Below are 17,012 nucleotides of genomic sequence, written 5' to 3'. Positions count from 1 at the left end.
GAACGGAACTTGAAGAAAATTAAATAACATTTACGTGACTATGAAGAACTAAGTTGTGGAAGGTTAATAGTAACACTTCAACATGATGATTTATTGGTCAGCCATGAGGAGATGATTAGCTGGTCAGCCATGAGATGATTAGCTGGCCAGCCATGAGATGATTAGCTGGCCAGCCATGAGATGATAAGCTCGCCAGCCATGAGGATAGTGATCACTGGCTAGTCATGCGTATGACAATTCACTATTCACCACTAGCCAATCATGCTGTGGCTGATATGTACATCAGCCTCAAGGTTAGGCATCAGAAGGCACAGCCTCAAGGTTAGGCATCAGAAGGCACAGCCTCAAGGTTAGGCATCAGAAGGCACAGCCTCAAAGTTAGGCCTCAGAAGGCACAGCCTCAAGGTTAGGCCTCAGAAGACACAGCCTCAAGGTTAGGCTTCAGAAGGCACAGCCTCAAGGCTAGGCCTCTGAAGGCACAACCTCAAGGTTAAGCATCAGAAGGCACAGCCTCAAGGTTAGGCCTCAGAAGGCACAGCCTCAAGGTTAGGCCTCAGAAGGCACAGCCTCAAGGTTAGGCCTCAGAAGGCACAGCCTCAAGGTCAGAACTGCGATTTTATCGTTCTATTACTACATTATGCCTACAAAGTTGTTTTGAACGCGTTCCAAAGTTGTGGTTCACTTCTGGATGTAACATTGATCTATTGAATTCCGGCGACATAAGTGTTGTGGTGACTGAGGTTACTTATTACGAGGTCTCACTGCTGTTGCACAGCAGCACTCACCAGATCTGCCTGGTCTACGGCACAGAAGAGCGGATGGTCGCTGAAGTGTCGCTTCATCCAAACATGCAGGTCCTCAACGTCAGTGAGGGTGTACACTACTGCCTGGAAAACCAGCACATTTCAATTATCATAATAAAAAAAATTCGCAAAAAGATATTAACTTAGTGTAACTTTATCATCTTGAGAGCAAGGTGAAATTCCGAATTCGGGAGTGATAATATATGAACAGGTACAATACACCATATTGGATAAAAAACTGAAATTTAACTTTCCATTTATAGGTGAATTTATATTTTTTAAAACAAAGCAAGTGATTATGTTAGATCTTGAATATATGAAATAACATTCAGAGAATTTCACCCTGCCTACCACTGATAAACCTGACAAATGCAAGAGTATCATTTCTTATATTAGGATTTAACACTAATAATATTAATTAATCTTAGTAAGATTACTTTATAAAATGGTAACGTTTCTCACTGCTCGTAACTACGTAAATACAATTTAACAAGAAATCAAGCCATTGAGTCTTGGCAAAGCAAGACTGACGCTGATTGCTTATGTACAATTTTATCTAAACTTGGTACGATTATAATGTTGTAAAATGCTTTCTAAAATTGAAGCCCAACCAAGGCGTTCTCATAGCACAACTCACGCCTTCCCTCAGCACAACTCACGCCTTCCCTCAGCACAACTTACGCCTTCCCTCAGCACTACTCACGCCTTCCCTCAGCACATAAGCGTACTCAGCCAGCAAGGTCTGGTTCACTATGCGCCACTTATGCTTGGCCTTCTTGAAATGCGGGTCCGGGAACAGCAGGAACAACTTGCTCAGCTGCGAATAACATTGGTTTCAAACTTCAACATTTATATTATTCTTATTTATCATTATCATTGTTTATATTTTCACTTATTAATTGTATATTACATTACTTGTTCACAAACCAATTTGTTACTAAATGCTCATTTGAAAAATCGCAAAGAGATAAAATTAAAAAATTTACATATTCATTGTACACTGCAACTTTTATTTAGTTCTTTACCTACATGGATATTTTTGATAAACAGGGAAAACTCTTTACTCAATTAGCATGAAGAATAGATGGTTTGATCAATGAATATTGCTTATGAATACATAGCTAGACAGAAGTTTCATTTTTCAATTTAAAACTTGACAGAATAGTTTCAGGTATTTCACAGATATTGAACTACTTCATAGTTGGGTAAATATAGAGAAGAGAGAAGGATATATTAGCAAAAAGAAGCAGCACCTGGCTCTTAGTGAAGTAATTGGGTAAATATAAAGAAGAGAGAGGGATATAAGCAAAAAGAAGTAGCACCTGGCTCTTAGTGAAGTAGTTGAGTTAATATAGAGAAGAGAGAAGGATATATTAGCAAAAAGAAGCAGCACCTGGCCCTTAGTGAAGTAGTTGGGTAAATACTTCATGGCGTTGGTCCTGACGCAGGCAATGTTGTTGTACTGGCCAGGGTGCTGAGTTCTCAGCCCTAATATTCTGTCTGTTACAAAGTCTGCCACCTTGACACGGATCTCCATCCCCAGCATGCGAGTGTTGGGGAACAGAGGTGACAAGGCCACTGAAAGAGAACATTCATTAACAAATTTGTAATGCAACATTAATTCATGGTGAAGTCTGCACTCTAACTCAAGGAAACTTATGTCTTATTAGGAAACATATATTATTATGTAGGTAGGTATATATTATTAAATATTATATATACCAGGTAAATATATTTGGACAAAATTAGCAAAAAGAAGCATCTGCAAATTTTGCATGTATGTGGCTCATAGTGAGCATGAATTACACATGGGGGATTTCATTGATACTGGATCCATCATACCAATCATATTACCTACTATCATATTACCTATCATATTACCTACTAATACTAACAGTACTAATTAATTAGTTATTACAAAGTAATTAGTTTTTGCCAACTAATCAGAAAGTACTTGTACATGGGCAAGGTAGTAAATGCCTGTACAATTTTCAAGTTGTACTAGCAATGGAAGGACCCAATGATGCTTTAAACATGCCCAGTAGTATAACAAATAGGGGGCAGTTAGTATATTTGACAGCTGTAGTGACCACCACTGCTGTCTCTGTTTACAAGCATCTTAATAAATAAATATTACTTCTCTCACCAAGAAGGCCTCCGTAGCCACACCCAACATCTGCAAACTCCACCTTCTGGTCCTCTGAAGTTGCATAGTCTGGATACAGAGACTTCCAATCCATCTTGCTTGGACACAGTGGACTGGAAAATATGCTTAGATTAAATCACTATCTGATTCCCAGAAATTTTTTGTTTACAAATACATTAATTGTTGTCAATGATATTTGTATCTAAAGACCAGGAAATAAGTTACCATCAATAGACAAAGAGATAAGGAAATTGTGAAAACTTTTGGGAAAGCGAGGAGTGGGACTAATTTACATTCTTGAATTTGATTAAAAAAGGGAAAACAATTATTTCAACAACATGCTACATTATTAGAAGCATTGATTAATGAGCATGTTACTGGTTCTGTGACTGAAATGCTAAGAAAAGAACTTGGAAAAAGAACATAGAGGTACTCAACCATCCCTCTGATACTATTACAAGCACAATGCTTTTGGAAGGATTCTTCCTCTCACATGCCTTATTGTAAATATGATTTTTGTACAGAATTTTTCTAAGAGTTTACACAAATTTTCCAGACAGTAAGTCCCCTCTGAAGTGCAACCCTGATGGTAGTTTTCAAGTAGACTAGCATGGATAGCAACCAACAGCAGGCTGAAATCATATCATGTGCTGTCCCATGGCTGGATTATTATAAAGATGCTCCAGGCTTCATCACCCCAAGCTGGACCATCAGGCCTTTGCTCTCTGTCTAGTCTAGGTAGCCCCTCCTGATAGGTTAGGGCTACTAACATTTCACTGTTACTAATATAGTACTACTGTAGTTTGATGAACTTACAAAACAACCATTACAGCTTCAAAGTGTAACCTGGCCTTTATGCACAGACCACTTCAGTCATGCTACCACTGGCAATCCAGATGCGAGGCGGGTGGTAAACAACAGAGTCTTAAAAAAGCAGATCCAAAAAAAGAAGAAAAAGAACCAACCTGCCAAGGTAGCAATAGGACCATGGTATTGTGGTAACGAGATCATAATAACTTACTAGTCAAAGCTGTGATCAGCCATGGGATTAGAATGTGCACGTTGCCTATAATACTTCTTTTGAGGTAACTTTCCCATTGTGTTTTGCTATATTTACACCTGAAAAGAAGATTCACAATGTAAATTTTTCAAACACATTTTCTTCATTATTGTTGCAAGGTAAATTGAAATGCAACTATGATCAGGTGAACACGCAACAAGCTTTCTAATTGAAGGCCAATAGCCAATAGGCCAAAGAAGGACAACATGTCAGTCTGAAAAGCATACCAATATAAGAAATTTATTTGTATTCTTTTGAAATTTTAATGGGCAAGTTTAGGATGTAATCTTAGAAATGATAATTCATATATTAAAAATTTATCCAGGCTGGTAATTAGGTCAGTTTCAAAATCTAATATATGATAATACAAAATAAATGTGATACATGTAGTCAGTGTGGTGTGTTGAATTCCGGATAGGTGATATATTCTCACATTAATATGCTAATGAATTATTATTTAGTCTAATTGCAATCTCAGAGTGTTGCAACTTGCAACCTTCATTCTTAATTCTTTCAAGTGCAACTTTAATCCCCCTATTTTCATCCTTTCTATTCCAACTAAAACATTTTTGGACCAAAAAAGTGGTAGTGGTGGATCAAAAATACTAATATATGAACCATAATTTTTAGAATTCCACTCTGCATGGTGACTACTTGTATTTATACAAGAAAACTCTAGTTTTAGGATTGTTTTAGCAATCTTATGCAACTATGCAGGTCATAGTGTAATTCAAGGATGTGGACAGTTGCATAGCTCCACCTCAACCACCGGAGCACTCCACTTTCAGGGAGGGGAGGGGGGAGGGCCAGGGTGCAGAGGGCGCAAGCTGCCAAGCAGCGTTGCCAAGATATGGATTTTTAGCCCAAAGCATCACCAGCCATTTTCAAGATCCGTCACTGGGTAATTTTTAATAAGAAAGTGCTGCAAGCAGCTTTGATAGCATATCCCTCACTCTCCAACTCCATGCACCGCAACACTTCCACATTGCCATTGATTTCCAGACAAGCTTCACTGCATCCGGTGCATCGTGCATCCTGATCCATCCGGCGTACCGGAAACCTTACTGTGTGTGCTTGCAGACTTTCAGGTTTGCAGTAATTTTGAAGTGTTTCTAAAATGCAATAATTTCAATCCAAATGTGATAGAAAGATCTTCAGAAGGCATAAATTTTGCTGCTGATGCGTCGCCAAATATCTTTCGATATTCACCCACTTTCTGCGCCCTGGAGGGAAGGTGGTGTCAGACTGCCAGTTATTACCATTTATTTGCCATGAAGCAAGACTGAGGGAATGGGAACCGGGGACTGTGATTCTGGTGCTGAGGCGCTCATATTCAGTCATAGAGGGGTCAGGGGCCACACTCAGGATGATGTATGTTTTTGGTGAATTTTCCCGTGCATTTTCACTTTTTTTAAGCTATTGCTGTGCACAGTTTGCGCAATGTAATGAAAATTGAATATCTTCGCGCACGTGTTCGCGTAATCCCGGCCATCTTTATTTTAGAAGAAGTCATATGGCAACACTGAACACTGTCTGTTTACATTTCGTATGTATAACAGCCACAGTTTACGATTACCGTACGTTCCGTATCCGACAAGGCGGACAACCGGAAGAGTCAGAAGTAACCCGGACATGTCTTACATTTTATTATTGTCAGTGGAACTCGAACACCACAGCAGAGAGTATTTTATGCAGCTAATTATGAATTTCGCAAACTTTGCTGGAAGAGAGATTATGACTCTTAGAACCTGAGTCCTGAGTTGATGCGGTAGCAATCTAGTTAACTCGTATCCAACCACAACACAGTGCGGATACAGGTTTGTGTGTACGGTCAGTGTGATTACGTAATTTGCATTGCCGCGCGTCCATATTTAAACTATTTTAGCTTTCTAAAAGTACAGCGCTGTCGGCGCACGGCGCACCGTGCAGGTCGTTAAAATGACAATATAAATTCCCGCGCACCTGGCACATCTTCCTGACCATGGGTCAGGGGTACACCCCAATTCCAGGCCATATGCTACAATTTAGCCTGGCATGTTCCAAAATTCCATAGCCTCATACTCAGAATCAGAGGTAGATCATAAGGGACATGGGGGACAACCCCACACTCAGGAAGATGTATATAAACGGGGAAATTTCTCGCGTAAATCAATCTAATTATATTTTTTTCGCGCAGGCGTTTGTGCAAATCACGGTTGTCTTCACGACACTACACTTCACGACACTACACAGTACACTTCACGACACCACACTTCAATACACAGCTACCCGTTTTCTGGGCTCTGCGTCACAACCGGCTTTTTAAGGAGAGTTATACACCACACGTCTTACTTCGACGAGTGACCAAACGAGACTCCCTATGGACAATTTGGAGTTTGGACAGTAATGGACTCTCTCTCGTCTCTCAGAATGCTCAGATGATGACAAAATAAAATAACAGTAACTGAGTGAGTGTCACAGTCTGACAGACAGACAGATTAGGTATACAGGGATGGAAAAAGCCCTCTCTATAATCCGGTTAATCCCATTTCAATCACGTGCCTGCCTGGATAGGCCTAGATTTCTGCATATTATTTATGTTCAATTTATCACAAATTTTGATACTTATTCTCATGTTCTAACTTCTCAGTAATTTTTTGAATATTCAAAATAAATTTCCTGAAAAAATGGCAACACCTAACTGATCAACCAAATGATAAATGTTAACAACTAACAAGAATAATGACAGAGATGCAAGAATATACAGTGTTAGCTTAAAAAATCAATTCGTTGGAGTGGCGCCTCCCTTCCTTCAACCATTAGCAGAACGGCAGCCATTACTGCCTAGGTAGTAGTGACTGTAGTGCACAGTTGCATACTGGGCGGGGCCCGGCGGCCTAGTACTGGAAATCTGGCATAGCCTATAAGTAGGCAGTAGCTAATACTAGCCTAATAGCAGTTTGTCCTTCCTCCGTCGGCACATCTTCGTTTTGTCATTTATTTATTTTCCCACTCATCAATTATAAGTGACGGCGGTAACGTAAAAAAATGATTAGTTACAGTTAATAATGTTTTTGTGCCATTTTATTTGACCTGCTCAGGCCGAATATAAAACCGAAACCACGTGACGCACGGCCCGACTGCCGGCACGGACTATTGTTTACGTTTTTCGATCTCAAAGACGTCACAAAGATGAGGCAATGGAAGTTAGAAATTCTCGTGGGTCAACCTTATACCGAAAATCAAGTCTAAACCTAGGTATAGTGTGTTTCAAAAGTTTAATTGCAAATATTGAATACCTAGCTATATTTATGTACTTCTGCAACATATAGTTCTAATTTTCTTGTATATTAATTTTCGGAGCAGGTGGCAATCTGAAAACTGTTCAAGCGCTAGTCTATGATTTTCTACTAGTCATAGCTGTTCAAGATTATAAGAAGAACGATGATCAAAAGAATGATAACGTAGCTCTAGCGCAGACCGGGGTAAGAAGCAGCCCTTTTCGGTCACCGATAAGTTGCATCACATGGCGTTCAATGTGTCCCAACAACAGGGTAAATTTGTGCAGTTTCAGTAAAATTGTACTAATCGGAATTTCCGATGTCAAAGAGCATAAAAATCCACACCAAAAGAAGGTTATTGGAACGAATTTTCGTCACAAGGAGTTTTTTATTACACTAGGTCAGCGCTTTTTGGAAGGTTTTGGTTTTTTCTTCATATGACCTCGGTTAGCAAGGTCAGGGTCGACAGGCTTAACTTTGTTTCTATTCTTGTTCTTGACATTAACAATATCGTAATAGCACTTAGGCTGGTTCTTCTCCATGTTTTCTCTGATCTCACGCCGCCGCTGCTTCGCACTAACGCGCATGTTGAGCGCAGGGTCGGCGAGCTGCAGCACCGCGTCGTCCTTGTGCTTCCTCTTCCTCCGCGCGGCCGCCATCTGCTTCTTGTATCTCGGCGCCGCCGACGTCTGTCTTACCACAGGCGTTTTATCGTCCGTAAATTCCTGCAGCTCAAGGGCCGGTACCGCAAAATCTGCGGCACCGTCGCAGTCCTCGTCAGATGATAGCTCGTCTTCACCCTCCATGGGAACTTGGTCGTCATCATCATCACCCTCCTTGGGAACTTGGTCGACATCATCATCACCCTCCTTGGGAACTTGGTCGACATCATCATCGCGGGTCTCATTATCAAGGTTTATTGACCCGCTTTCGGGTTTAGCTTTCGGCTCCTCGTCAAACCTTACTGATGTTACAATTCGTTGCAAATTCTGAATCACCCCCGGCACCAGCTTTGGTGCACTAGGGGCGCTCTGTTCCTCATCAGAATTTCCACTTTCCTGACCACTGTCGCCCATGTCAGGGAAGTGCCTGTACGTCAGGTCCTCCTTCCTGGCGATCACTCCCGCCCTCAACAGCTCCTGACGCTCCTCCTCCTCCTGCCGTTCGCGCGTGCGCTTCTCGAGTTCACTGTTCTCAACCTGCAAATTTATGGCAATGTTTTACATGTTCTCAACCAAGTGGATAATATCGTATGATAGATGTTTAGTAGAGGTAGCCCTGATGCAAGTCATCAGACCTCAACGAATAAATCAATGTCATACACAATTATTCAAATACTTCACATTTCACGCTGCCCTAACAGTTCCAAGTGCAGATTGTGTAATAATGTTTACTGGACAGTGAGAGGGTTGCAGTACTTAGTACTACCACCAAAGCTCATTAATTGGTTTAAGCCCGTATTTGCTCACCTGTTTTGTTGCGCGGTACTCCGAATCATCGTGCCCCGGGGGCGGCACAAAGTACGGGATCTTGCCACGCTGCCAGTCGTTCAGAATGAGCTTGGCGACAGCGTTGAGGTCGGGCTCCCCGCCCCTCAGAAGGCGCCCCATGCGACGCCCCACCGCCTCCAGGAAGTCCTGGCAGGTGCCCCACTCCGAAACCTGGTGAGGTAGGGACGTTATGTGACAAATGGTGGGGTTAGTGCGTTGTGAGGCAGATGGTAGGATTAGAATGTTACGTGACCACTGGTGGGTGGGGCTAGGTGGTAATATCCTATTACTTATTGCCTGCCTATTACTTATTGCCTGCCAATTACTTATTGCCTGCTTATTACTTCCCGACCAATTTTCCAGAATTGGCCCTCATAGTGATGTTTTATAAAACATAGTCTGTGTAGTGCGCATATGAAAAAGATTCCGTCTATATATAGACCTTTTTTATGAAACAAGGCCCTATCTCCGCTTATTTTACATTTGTTGGCACATCTCACTTGTACAAAACTGACCTCCGATTTTGGAACCAAATCATAAGACATGGTTCTTATATAGATAGACCTGTTGTGCATGAATTTGCTCCGAAATGCGTCATTGGTATACTGGTACGTGACACATGTCACTAGTACAATACTAGTATTTAATACACGCCTATTGTATGACCTCACAAGTCTTTTGTTTTGAACTCACCTTATAGGTAGTGGAGAGATACGAGTGCTTGCAACGGGCCATGATGAAAGGGATGTAGTCCTGAGGGTTTGAAACATACTCGACTCTGACGGTGCCTTTGAGCACGAGGTCCTCCTCGGACTCGTGTGACGGCGGGACCACTCCGGGGCAGTCGATCAGAAATATGCTGTTCATGAGCGTCACGTACTGCCACACCTTCGTCTCGCCAGCAATGGGCGCCACATTGCACACCTGCTCAGTTATAAGTAACGGTTATGTGTCGACGCTGATGTTCTTCTTGTCCTTGTGCAGCACCGCGAACTGCCGCAGGAGGGAGATGAGGGCGCCCTTGCCAAAGCTGTTGTTCATTGACGAGTGAAACGCCATCGTGGGGCGCTCCTTCGACAGAATGGCCACCCATTTCTGTGTCACCCACACCGGTACCAGGTCCACCTGCAGCAACAAAGCAATTATGAATTGTATAAATAACATATGCACGAAGAATTCAATACCAAACTACAAGACGGGAACTACAGATACGTCAATTTAGATTGACGTTATGTAGTAATCTTATGGTTGGCAACAATCTAACAACTTATTAAAGACTATCAATAAAGAAGAACCTCAGACACAGGCACCACAAGAAACAGCAGGCAAAATAATTAATTTAATAAAAATTGTGAGCAGATAGCACTGAGATCTCTTTATTGATAAAAATTGGAAGCAGATAGAACTGAGATCTCTTTATTAATAAAAATTGGAAGCAGATAGCACCGAGATCTCTTTATTAATAAAAATTGGGAGCAGATAGCACTGAGATCTCTTTATTAATAAAAATTGGAAGCAGATAGCACCGAGATCTCTTTATTAATAAAAATTGGAAGCAGATAGCACTGGGAGCACTTTATTAAGCACGAATATAAGTTACTTGAAGGCAATCAGGATACTCATTGTTTGAAGTCATGCGTCGCTCCGTATCAAGTGTCCAATTAACAAAACGTAAAACTTCAAGCATGGTTGGTTGGTGTAATATTTGAGCTCACTTCTTAGTTCGGCCAGCACTTATCCCAGAACACGTTATCATTCCTACAACTCGTCGGTAGTTACGATGTTCTGAAGGCATTACGGTTTTCAGGAGCCTGATGAATAACTAGCCAAAGCATTTTGACTCTCGCTGACAGCTGGCCGTTTCTATCCACTTCTCTCTCATAAACTACCACCCACAATAGAAAATAAACTTCCATAAACTACCCATAAACTCCCATAAACTACCACCCACAATAGTTATTCGGTATGCTGCCGGCACTCATTTTAGACTGGTCGTGTAGACATTCAGTGAGGCCAGTTTCTTTCAGGGGACTTCAAGTAATGAGTGGAACTCCGTGTTATGGATTTAATGGTTCGCTGTACAAAATGTAAATGACAAGGAAAGCTGATAGCAAAATGGTTTTGTTTTCCACTTGCTTGGGAAAATTTTGAATTAGAAAATAAAGTTTAGAGTTTATAGAGCAGACATTGCGTCAACATCTTATCCGGCGCCTCCTGTTAGGTAGGTCTAATGACTCACTTTGGTAAGCACAAATACAACTTATGACCAACCTTTTTAAGAAGGAATATAACTTATGACCCACCTTATTAAGCACGAATATAACTTATGACCCACCTTGTTCAGCACGAATATAACTTATGACCCACCTAGTTAAGCACGAAAATAACTTATGACCCACCTTGTTAAGCACAAAAATAACTTATGACCCACCTGTTAAGCCCGAATATAGCTTATGACCCACTTTGTTAAGCACGAATATAACTTATGACTCACCTTGTTAAGCACGAAAATAACTAATGACCCACCTTGTTAAGCACGAATATAACTTATGACCCACCTTATTAAGCACGAATATAACTTATGACCCACCTTATTAAGCACGAATATAACTTATGACCCACCTTGTTAAGCACAAATATAACTTATGACCCACCTTGTTAAGCACGAATATAACTTATGACCCACATAGTTAAGCACGAAAATAACTTATGACCCACCTAGTTAAGCACGAATATTTAAGCACGAATATAACTTATGACCCACCTTGTTAAGCACGAATATAACTTATGACCCACCTTGTTAAGCACGAATACAACTTATGACCCACATAGTTAAGCATGAATATAACTTATGACCCACCTTGTTAAGCACGAATATAACTTATGACCCACCTTGTTAAGCACGAATATAAGGTGCTTATGCGGCGCTTTCTCAGTAAGGTATTTCTCGACCAGCAGAGACCGTGTGCCCAGGGGATCCCTAGCATCCAGCACCTGCACCACCACGTCCGAGGAGTCGATCACCTTGTACAGCTCGCTCCATATCCTCTTGCTCTGGCCAATCTGCACATTTGTTTAGCTTTATTAGGTATATATTTATTTATATTTTTAGCCGCTCTTTATGTAGCTTTATTAAGCATCCAATTCTCCGTGGAGCTTTGTACAGCTCGCTCCAGATCCTCTTGCTCTGGCCAATCTGCACACACAATTGTTGGGCACTACAGCTCTTTACAGCTCGCTCCAGATCCTCCTGCTCTGGCCAATCTGCACACACAATTGTTGGGCACTACAGCTCTGTACAGCTCGCTCCAGATCCTCTTGCTCTGACCAATCTGCACACACAATTGTTGGGCACTACAGCTCTGTACAGCTCGCTCCAGATCCTTCTGCTCTGGCCAAACTGGGCACACAAATCTTAGATCACGATTTACCTTGAGACAAGAAGCTGGCTTAGTTATTTCCATGTTATTAACTTAGTTATTTCTGAGTTATTAAGCCTAACAGAGGCCAAAAAGAAAATCCATGATCTGTCAGCTTTCGTAAATGGTATCCAATTGCTTTTTCTTTCTATTAAGTAGGTAGTAAATTACGTCCTTATTGGAGGTAAATTCATGTTAATAAAATTAAAGTAAAAAAATAAATAAATAAAAATAAATTCATGTTAATATTCCAAATTAGTGAACAGACCTTTGAAAACCAGACTGGTGCCGCGTCTTTTGACCCGTCAGTTTCGTTGACCAATGATCCATCCTTGCTGGGGTCATAGCGCTCCAGGGCCTCAGCAGCCTGCTTGGCATACTCTATGCAGTCTGCTGCCTGCACGTATAGATGTAGTTATAGTATATATATAGTGGGAACAGCCTGCTTGGCATACTCTATGCAGTCTGCTGCCTGCACGTATAGATGTAGTTATAGTATATATATAGTGGGAACAGCCTGCTTGGCATACTCTATGCAGTCTGCTGCCTGCACGTATAGACATAGTTATAGTATATATATATATATAGTGGGAACAGCCTGCTTGGCATACTCAAGCAGTCTGCTGCCTGCACGTATAGACATTATTCAATGCTTCCTGTAACTTGAAAATGAATGTTATCACATTCGAAACGTCGTTAATAAATTGATATTAATCCCTTGAACTTGCATTTTGATCAACTAATGTCATCTGAAGAATAGGTATTGTTCAACCCTGAAAACTCAAATTGACAAATTCTCTGGCCATTAACCACCCGTGTTTAAACAAAATATAGACATATTTATGCTATATATATAGTGGAAAGTGTTTCAGTATTTAGCTTTTAGTTATCGGTAAACTTGTTATACATTTTTTACTTGTTATCAATAACAAGTAAAAAAAGTTATTAGGAGAGATTTATTTCCGTCAGTCTCTTTACAGCAATTGCATTTGTGTACGTACATATGCATTTAAAGTGCTCACTATAAATACACTCAATACACGTGGTAAAGATAAAGGATAGCATAAAGAATGGCATAATAGCTAGTAGCAAGCTCTACTCGCCACACCCAATTTATAACTTACAGAAAGAGAAGGTCTTTTGCGGGTCTTCTTCTTGCCAAAGACTGTGTGGTATACAGATTTTAGCTTACAGAAAGAGGTCTTTTGGTGTCTACTTCTTGCTGAAGAATGCATGGTATACAATTTATAACTTACAGAAAGAGAAGGTCTTTTGCGCGTCTTCTTCTTGCCAAAGACTGTGTGGTAAGGCTCTGTGTCCAGCAGGTGAACACGAGCATGTTTGGCCTTCTCATTCAGTAGAGATATTGGAAGATTGGTTTGTCTCATCACGACCTTTTGGAAGAAATATTTTGAGTATAAACAAATAAATTACTAAATATAAATAACTATAAATTATAAATAAACTAAGAATAAAATCCTGTGCAATAAATCTGTTCAATTGAATAGTGAGAACAAGATTTGATAGCTTGAACAAAAAATGCATTAAAATTCATGACACATAAACACTGTTAACAATGAAGCAGCTATATATACCTAGTTCAGACATAAATTATAGTTTATCAAAAATCTTTCATTTCTCAAAGCACAAGTCATGACATTCATTGAAGTTTTTCCAAAAATAAACAATTAATTATCAAGCAAATCAGATTAGGGTAACCACTGCATATGCAGCAGTGCCTAAAATGAGTAACAAACCCTAAATTGAGTGACATTACCTAATTGAGTGACTACATGAAGCAATAAGCCATATGAATGTCATCATGCACTGTATGAGTCATAAAAGGGATGTAGGAGGTGAGGAAATTAGACATGTGCAAGCCATCAGATTGTTCACAATAACTCTAAAACCAGGCACTCATCAAGATTTTTGGATGCCTGAGCCTAAATAAATATAATACTAAGGATCACCAGCGTGACATGTGTTACAAAAAGGCGATTTGGAAGACATCACTTCTTCTCCTTATTCCTTCATGGTAAAGTAGATAATAGATAAGTAAAGGAAAAGTCCACTACTGAGGGCATTGCATCAGGCCATCTTAATTGCTTCCTCCTAAACAGTCAGCTCTTCATCCACACAGTAACCAGCCCCATAGTCAAGCAAGAATGAATTAGAAACTTAGAGCCAAAAAATATAACTCAGTACTCACTGCAGTGAGTGACAGAGAGCGCATTTTCTCATCGACGAAAACGCAAAGTCATGCACGGACAGACAGACAGATGGACATGGCGAGCACAATAGCGCCTTTTTCCATAAATGAGAAAATGTGCTAAAAATGATAAACTGTACTTGGGGCCAAAAAAGGATAAACTGTACTTAAATTAAATGACCTGTTCCTTGCAGAGATCCTCCACAAAGTGGTATGGATAAAGCCATGCCTTATATTGATCCTGCAAGGATTACAGAAAATGTATGATCTGAGCCTGTACCTTGTATGGATCCTTCACCACTTTGCCCATTTCAGTCTGGAACTTCTGGAGGGCATCTTGCTTCACCACCCGAGTGTTGCCAAACCACTTCTGGTGGGGGGCTACCCGAGACTGTGTTCCTGTTAAAGAAGTTATTAGTAGTTAATTATCAAATTAATCCATACTTATTTATATCATAAATTTAGACTTCAATACCGTAAGGCAAAAAAAAAAACCTATTCAGCTGAAAATAAATTTGATGTTTCCTTTATGGCAACAGCATTATGAGTAAGTTGATCAAGCTATTCATAGGCAACTTTGTTTCAAACACAAAATTTATTTCATTTCAAATGTCAGTCACCATTTTTTCAAAGGAGAATCTTGAGTATATGATATGATAGGATTACAATTAAATTAACCAACTAGATAACAACTTTAGCAAGACATCACTTGTGGCAGATGATCTGTTCAAAAATTAAATATTGCGATACCTGATGGCAGCCATCCTTGAAATATTGCAGGCTTGATTATTTTTCCCTTAGGATCTCGTTTAGCCTTGCCAGTGCGGTACATCTGCAACCGCTTGATGGTGGCTTTGCTGCGGGCATACGGTGCCCCCTTCAGTTGTACCTGAATGTAGCACAGGCAGGATAAGTAAAAATATTTCATTTGCATTTCATAACTTGAATCAGCTTCAGATCTTATTTTAATTTTATATCCTACATGGCAAATGCTCTGAAAAGAATGCAATGCTGCTATATTTTAGCAATGTTTTGAACTATTTGAAATTATTTTTGACAGTCAGAAAAATTTTATATGAGTAAAAGAAAAAACAACTTGAGATTAATAATTTTATGAACTGTCCATGAGCTTGGATTGTTTTTTGTCTAATCAAGAGTTGCATCTACCCATCAAACACATATCATAAAATTATTCCACATTGCTGAAATTTACTGGCTAATCACAATTATACACATATATTCTGCTTAAATATGAACTCAAATGTCATGAATTATATTCAAATTTTGTATTTTGTGGCACATACACACACTGGCAAAATAAAAATTGAATTTTATGGTTCAGTCTACTTGGAACCATCAAGACAATAGCTTTGAAAACTTAGTCATAAGTGCACTCATAGTTGCAGCCAAGTTGGAATTGGGTAAGGGTTATACAGGAGCAAGTACACATTATATTGGGTCTAAAATTTGTAAACTAGGTTAACCTGTATTTTTAGCCAATATTTTGGAGCTTATCTAGTAACCAGGTGGTATCAGATATGAATAGATGAATTATGGTTATTCCTAGAATGTAAACCTCGTTGAAACCATAAGGATAAGGCAGTATGCATTTGGCAATGAAACTAGAATGCAACTAGGCTAAAAACATAAACACTCAGTTTTTATTAACCTTTTCACATAGAGGAATTTAGGAGGCATAATATATGAACAAGCGCACATATCATAGTTGACCGAAGAATTTTAAATTAGATTTTCATTTCATATTAAGCTGATATTTTTTTAATTGAGGAAGGTACTAAGCTGGATTGATAGTTAATTAATAAATTACTATTTAGAATTCCATCTTGCCTTTACACTCACTATCTTAATTTTTGCATGCAATTCATAGTAATTTTACAGCAAAGTCTTTAATTTTTTTTACAAATTTGGCATTAAACAAAATAGTTAATTCACTACACAGTATTCTCACCTTAGAAATAATAATATAGGAATACTAAATACATAGGTACAATACACTGTACTTGCCTTAGAAATAATATAGCAATACTAAATACATACAATACACAGTACTCACCTTAGAAACATCTCGGTCAGGATTAAGGCAGCTGTTGGATTTTTTATTTAATCCTTTCAGTTTTTTGCCTTTAGGACTTTTGCTGTCTGATTTTATTTTTGCCATGTTTTATAATACAATTAGTCTGCACTCTGCTCAGAGATGATACAGTTAAGAACATAATTAGAACAAATTCTCATCTATACCTTAAGAAGATGATAGCCAGGCCAGCATGTGGCCAGTATGCCCAAACAGCTATTCAGTTGACACTTGAAACACCATGTAGGCAGGGTTGGTGATTTTTTTTTATTTAAAAAAATAATAAAAAAATCCAAAGAACCCCTCAGAAAGAATCAGCCAGATGCGAGGAACTAATCAAAATATTGCAATGAAAGTCTACAGACCTAAAAAAGTGATAAGCATTAACAACAAAAATTGAATTGAGCATGAATTTAAATTGAAATTTTCTAGCTGATTTAATCTACTAATGGTGTAGTTCAGTCATTATTGCGTTAAATGGTTGTGAATAAGATTGATTTAACAATGCCCCGCACTCTGTAAATCACGAGTTT

The 17,012-nt window shown here is 39.4% G+C and overlaps 2 protein-coding genes across 2 annotated transcripts; both read right to left on the bottom strand.

Annotated features, from left to right (window-relative positions):
- Nucleotides 1-758: 758 nt before the first annotated feature.
- Nucleotides 759-4,883, bottom strand: LOC108681572 (tRNA (guanine-N(7)-)-methyltransferase). Its single transcript, XM_018170616.2, has 5 exons — nucleotides 3,971-4,883; nucleotides 2,950-3,062; nucleotides 2,197-2,381; nucleotides 1,507-1,620; nucleotides 759-887 (listed from the first exon to the last, which is right to left on the bottom strand). Exons 1-5 carry the CDS (start codon nucleotides 4,045-4,047, stop codon nucleotides 759-761), a joined length of 618 nt encoding a protein of 205 aa, XP_018026105.1. The 5' UTR covers nucleotides 4,048-4,883.
- Nucleotides 4,884-7,643: 2,760 nt separating this feature from the next.
- On the bottom strand, nucleotides 7,644-16,613 carry LOC108681570 (nucleolar GTP-binding protein 2). The gene is given in 9 exon segments (XM_047884782.1): nucleotides 7,644-8,468; nucleotides 8,739-8,930; nucleotides 9,453-9,884; nucleotides 11,652-11,822; nucleotides 12,447-12,575; nucleotides 13,435-13,572; nucleotides 14,668-14,786; nucleotides 15,138-15,276; nucleotides 16,462-16,613. Coding segments are annotated over 9 exon segments (2,223 nt in total). The 5' UTR covers nucleotides 16,567-16,613; the 3' UTR covers nucleotides 7,644-7,670.
- Nucleotides 16,614-17,012: the final 399 nt, after the last annotated feature.

This window comes from Hyalella azteca, unplaced genomic scaffold (assembly GCF_000764305.2).
Source record: "Hyalella azteca isolate HAZT.00-mixed unplaced genomic scaffold, Hazt_2.0.2 contig16191, whole genome shotgun sequence".
Taxonomy (NCBI): domain Eukaryota; kingdom Metazoa; phylum Arthropoda; class Malacostraca; order Amphipoda; family Hyalellidae; genus Hyalella; species Hyalella azteca.
This window is presented reverse-complemented; position numbering and strand designations above follow the sequence as displayed.